We start from the raw sequence: 6562 nt of genomic DNA on the forward strand, positions 1-6562 counted from the left end.
TTTATGATACTGTAACTTTAGAAACAAAGCCCTTTCTGAGCAATCCCATCTGCTCCACTTGGCTTGTGCTCTTTGAAATAAACATCTGTTTACACGATGAAGACATGGGTACATTTGTCTCTGTTGGTTTTATCATAGAAAAGCATTAAAATGATTTTAAGCGCAAAGTTAAACATCAGATGCTAAAATCGGGACTGTGGTTTTGAACATTTGCTTATGACTTTGCTCTTCGAAAGGAAGTTTTTTTAATTCCTGATCCAACACCGTTGCGAAAGGACCTTTTATTGAAAGGCATCTCCAGGTAAGGCTTTAAAAAAGCCAGTTCTGCATTCCTGCCCACCTTGGCTAAGCAGTTATTCAGCAGGACGAGGCAGTAATCAGATTTTCCATACAGCTGGCAATTCAAATAAAAAGGATTGCTGCTCTGAAGATAAAAAAAAAAAAAGAAAAGAAAAGAAAAAAAAGGAGAGATAAGAAAAGGTAAAATTACGGATTTGTGTATTTGCCAGGACTTGTTCAGTACAAAAAGCAAAGTAGAAACACAAAATCAATTTATGCTTTGAATGACAAGGATGAACTGTTATTTGCTAGGGATTCATCATATTCAAAGTCAGATTTTTTCGTAGCTTTCTAGAAAACTTAACTGTGGTATTTCTGGTATAAAATACTGATAAAGTTACAATTATGTTTACGGTATGAAATGAATTGTTTTCCATGATGTTGACTAGTTGTGACATGTAACACCGTTTCCCTAGAGTAGCATGCATGTTTATTGCTGTAAAATGAGATTTTTTTCAGTTAACAATGAAACAACATCTTGTTATCACTTGTGTGAAGTCATGTCATTTAAATGACAGATAAGAGAAAATTAAAATACCTGTAAAGCAGAAATTTGGGGGAGGAAGCTTTCTAGTAGTTATGATTAGTTATGGTAGTAGTTATGACTAAGTTTAATAATGACAAAATAGTAATGGGAATTTTAAAAAGTCTGGATTAAAATCCATATAGGTTTATGCACAGGTTCCTTTTACTTGCACTTTACAGTATAAAAACGTAAACTCCATAAAAACTTTTTAAAATTTAAATTGCATTTAAATTAACATTGAATTTAAAAGGAAACATTTCCTGGCGTGCCTACAGTTGTTCCGTGCATCTTTCATCGTGTCATCATTTACCAGCTTGTTGATTATCTATCTAAAAGAAATACTCTGCCAGCCTTTCCAAAGCTGTCTGTATTGCATTCTTGCTTGGGAAATGGTTGCATGCAAAGCCACGGGGTTAACACCTGCCTTCACTGGAACTGATGGCAGAATTGCCATTAGCTTCACTAAGATTAGTTTGAATTCAGTATGCTATTACTTTTATTAATACTGTTTAGTACTTTACATTTTTTCTGTTCTGTGCGTCTAAAAGGTAGATTAATGATTCTTTCTGCAGGCAAGAGCATGCACTGAGTCTGAGGCAGCGGAGCAGGCACGCAGCTCCCTAACCACACAGCCGTCTTTTGCCACTGACTGTGGTTTTTTCCCCAGACTGAAGCTTCTCCCTAGCAAGAAGAAATACTTTCTGCAAGAAACACAGACACAGAGAAATTCCTCTTTGAATTTTTAGCTGCCATCTCACAACCTATATAGGGACTTACACCCCTGAATAAATGACTGCTGTTTTGACATGCAAGATATTCATTGAAATAGTTAAACTCATTTTACCTATTATATCTTTGCCATAAAGAGATCTATTAAGAAATGTGGATAGTCAGATCAAGCTGTGTCTAAACTATCCGCGATCAGAAATGAAAGATGATTCAGCATTTACAGAAGTAAAACATACAGAGGAACGGGCGATGGATAGATTAAGGCTAAGGGGAACTTTACATCAATAAAATAAACAGCTGCACAAGGAGCCACCATTTCTGCTAGCGACAGATCACCTTAATGAAAAGATAATGATGCAAAACACATCAGAGGAAACAAAGAAATCTGAACCATGGCTTCTAGAGCCAATTTTACAGCAATAAAGAAACAGGGAGTCTAAAGAAGACTTTGTCCGAAGCAGGGAAATTGAACATCATTAGAAATAAAATATCTCATTCCACATTGGCAAAGTGTTAAATGGTGTATGCATAGTTTGACCAGTGATCTGTCACGGTAACCTGGTCGAGATCAGCAACTGAAAGGATATTAACATTATTTAAGTAACCTGTTCACTTCGGTTTTATAGGCTGTTCGACTTTCTTTCATAGTCCAATCAAGTTTGTATTACTGATTCTATGCAATAATTTTCCATAACTTTATATAAGAATTTCTCCTTCACCTACACACTAACAGTGACAAAAAAATTTATTGGTTTATAAATTAGCTAGCAATAAGTGAAATTAATATATATGTATCTTATTGTACCTATTTGATACAGACAAGGAATTTAGATGAAAGGGAGAGACTGATGTTTTTCTCTCTTCCATACAATATTTCAGCTCTCCACACTCTCAATTAAATATGCAATAGATTTCTCACATGATTATTCTAGAGGCTTGCATATTTTAATAGTAACTAAAGCAAAAATTGAGCTATACTCCAGGAAAATTAGGTAATAATATTTAACCAATAGCTTTAATACAAGCAACTTCTTTCATTTTATAAAAACCAACTACAACAAAGAAACAAGCAAACCAAAAAAAAATTAATTTAAATAAAATAGCTATTTAAAAGAAATGAAGCATCTCATCTTCAGGTAAGTAAGGAGCATGACTTACCATGGAAGGGACAACTGGGTAACCCGAGCACACGAATATCATTGAGATCCAAAGAATGAAAACAAAGTTTAACCTGCATAGACTTCAAAGAAAAACTGAGATCAGTTAAAATTTAAAACAAAATAAAGCAAAACTACATGCATACACATACACACACAAACGGTATATTTTCTCCATATACAAAGTAATCCGCAGTGTCTTTACCTGATCATTTTTTACTCAGGAGTGTATATGTATGTACATGCAGTTAAACTACCAAATTCCTCACTTATCCTTTCAGTTCTTTCTTAGATGACCATTTTATACCAGAGTTCAGGAGTGAAAATGTCATCAAAGCTGATTTTATTATGACTAATTGGTCCTTGTTTGGCCTTTTCTTCTTGTTAAATGGGAAAATGGCAAGAAGACACATTCAGCTGCCATTATGAAACTACCCATTGATTTCATTTAAAGTCTTCCATTAAAATGTCTCTCAAGTGGGTTTACTGTTAAGTCTGTATCATCATAGCAAATATGGTCAAAGGTCTAAAGATTTCAAAAATACGTTTCAAGAATTTTTAACCACTTCCAATATATCATATTAAGACCTTGTAAAGCCTGGCTGCACAGGAAAAACAGTAAAAGTGCACTTTAAGTAGAAAGTTCCTCAAATAACCTTATTAGACTCAGAGCAGCTACAATACATAGAACAATACATAACAATATATATAGCTTTTTCTTTTTCTCCCCCCCCCCCTTTTTTTTACATGCTTAGTTGTTAATGCACCCAATTTTAAGTGTTTTTCTTAGAACTTAAGTTCTTTGGACATTAATTTCTTCTCTTGTATGCAGACATATCTTAGCATGTGTTAAGTTTATTCAATCAAATCTTCCGTAGGATTAATAAATTCTGTTAATCCCCATCAATGTAGCAAATGTTTAATGTCTAAGAGCATAATTTGTTACTGCAACAAATTTAATAGCGCAACATTTTAGGGGATCCTGTGGTTTATTTATACAGAGTACTGCAAAAGCAGTAAGAGTCCGACAAAGTCTGCGAATGTTAGACTGCCCAGACGAGGGAATGCTGAAAAACATTAAATTCTTTTTTTTTTTCTTAAAATGAAAACGCTAAGGGTCTTTTTTTGACAGTCACCCAGTGTTAGACATGCACGCCAGTGACTCAGCAGCCTCAAACGATGTATTTCCTTCAGTGTTTACACTGAAAAATCAACATATAAGGGCTCCAGAAGGGAACTCTGTGTGAATCTTCCAGGAGACCTGAGCCGTTATAAATTATGGCAACTTTAACTGGAACATTCAGTCCCCAGATGTAGATGCATTTAATTCCAGGAGGTAGAAAGCAGTAAGACCTTCAGGTAAGGCCAGAAGAAATACAGTGGCATCTAAAAGCTCTTAACACTTTTTATAGAAAAAAATCATAATTTGATCTCAGATTGTGATTGAATATTTTTTCATCATCACTGTACATGGTGGTGCTGATCATGTCAGTGGTTGATATAATCCAATGACTCTTAAATTACTTTTTAAAAGTACATGTTTGTAGTTGCTGATAAAGCATTTCAGGATTCTTCAGGACCAACAGGACTACAGAAATATAAGATGAAATTAGCCTCATTTAAACACCACAGTAAGCAATCTGTTTATAAAAACTGTCAAGACAACATTTGACTATTTGCATATTCAGTATGTGTCCTCTTATTCAGAGAGAAAATCCTTTCGTTTGAATTGAACATCCCATTCCGATTCGTACAGGACCTCCAACTCCAAACGATAAGCGGATTAGCCCGTGTTTCTGCTGCAACGAAAAGCACTTCAGGTTGGATTCTGCTTGACCATAGTTCAGCATCAACTTTCATTGTATCTGCATTTCGTTTAACTCCATTTTAATGCAAAATTAACCTTCACACAAAATTATTTGTGGAAGACGAGAGACAAGAATAGGCTTGTGATTAAAGTTCAGGATTTCTAGGTGCAACGTTGGAGCTTGTGCCTTAGACTCTGCGGGTAACCTTTGATGCATTATTGACTTAGGTTTTTTTAAGTCATGAGTTGTTTGAGTCCCTGGTGACCTCCCATTGTGCCTGGTCAATACCTCCTATGCTTACCTTTATCTCATTCCTCTAAAAGAATGGATTTGGCCACATTTCTAGCTCACAAGCTTTGGACATGAGAGGTGCCCAGATACCCTCTGTAGGTATCTTCAGCATGAGCAGGTGGTGAGAGGACAACCAAGCGAGGCCACCAAGCAGCTCCCAAGGCCAAGATGGCCATGTGGGCCTGGACAGGATGAAGCTTTGCAGAGCCTGGAGCAAAGCAGCAGGTTACAGAAACTTCAAACAACATGGGAAGACAGCTCTTGTGTGACTTTCTAAGGAAGGACAAAAAGATGATCAAATACGCTCATTAAGGATGTTTCACTCAGGGGTGGGAAAGGGAAAGAGGCTCACACGGCGGCAAATCTCCCAAGCGCTTTGCAAAACCAGTCTGAACACTCCAAAGAAAACAATGGTTAACCTGAGGGTTTGCATGTATTTCATTCATGCTCGTATTCTAAATTCTCACAGTAAGATCTTTCTCAGCAAAATTCTTTAGCCTGCTCTCTGTTTCCAATTCTGCCTAAAAGTCACCTATGACAGACTGTGGTCCTTAGGGCCTGACTAAGAGGAGACAGGCGAGTAATGTTTGGGTTTTTTCCCCACAAAATCCAAGAGCAGATTCCACCTTTTCAAAGGCTTTGACCAGCTGAGCAACCACAAACTGCTTTCACACGAGGCAGATGCAGATGGCAGTTAGGCGAGTATGAGTTATTGAGACATCACCGACCCAGAACGGGGCTCAAGGGGTTTGCCCAGCTCTGAGAGACACAGAAGTGGTATTATCTGAACAGAGCGAAGATTCGGGCTCTCACATTTGCTTCTCAGCTCTTTGAGTTTATTTTTTCTAGCTATTCAGGATGCAATTTAGCACACCACAACTGTGATTTGCATGCATAAAGTGTATACGGAGATTTAGATACATTCAAGATATTCCCACTTCAGGTCTGGATGAGTCGGGTTTAACAGAACAAGTGGCAATTGACATTTCTGTCTTCTGCTCCGTCTGCAGAGCACCCAGTCTGAGGCTTTGCTCCCAGGTAAGGTTCACTGGCAGGTATCATAGGTCATGAGAATCATTAAGAACCATAATAAAAATTCCCAGCATCCATAAAATTTGCATTTTATGAGAATGAATTAGCAGCAATATCTTCCACTTCCCTGCAAAGCCAACAACATCACCTCTTCCCTCCTGCTTGCTTTGTTAGAGGAACAGTGTATTGCACCTCGCTGCTGCTCTCGTTTGGTTTCCCCACGAAAAACATATGCAACACAACACAAAGCTTGCTGATAAGCCTATGGAGCCTTGCAACTTAATAAGGTTAATAGGCCTACAAGCTTTAGAACATGGTATTTCCCTCCCCCATCACAGTAGTAAATCTAAAGTCCTTAAACTGGCATTGTGTGCCTTTGCTAAGGGATCAAAACAATAAAAATGAAAGAATACACCCAAACCTGTCTGCATGGTCCACTGGTATAACCCCAAACATTGTAAAACCATAGCAGGTTAGTGGTCTGGATAAAGGCAAGGTGCTAAATCTTGTTATTCCCCTCTAGGATGCTCACAGTGAAACCTCAGCATGGCTTTTTTTGGAGAAAACTGCCTGGATATTTTGCTCCGAGCTCAAATTTTTTCTTGCTTTCAAGAACATGAAGAAACCAAAGAGCCAGGATGGTTTGCTTTGAGATCATAGCAAGGTGCAAAATGGAAATT

At 37.4% G+C, this 6562-nt stretch overlaps 1 protein-coding gene across 1 annotated transcript; it reads right to left on the reverse strand.

Annotated features, from left to right (window-relative positions):
• Positions 1-214: 214 nt before the first annotated feature.
• On the reverse strand, positions 215-5773 carry NPS (neuropeptide S). Its single transcript, XM_050899436.1, is given in 3 exon segments — positions 215-424; positions 2753-2847; positions 5731-5773. Coding segments are annotated over 3 exon segments (348 nt in total).
• Between the last annotated feature and the right edge of the window lie 789 nt (positions 5774-6562).

This window comes from Gymnogyps californianus, chromosome 6 (genome assembly GCF_018139145.2).
Source record: "Gymnogyps californianus isolate 813 chromosome 6, ASM1813914v2, whole genome shotgun sequence".
Taxonomy (NCBI): Eukaryota; Metazoa; Chordata; class Aves; order Accipitriformes; family Cathartidae; genus Gymnogyps; species Gymnogyps californianus.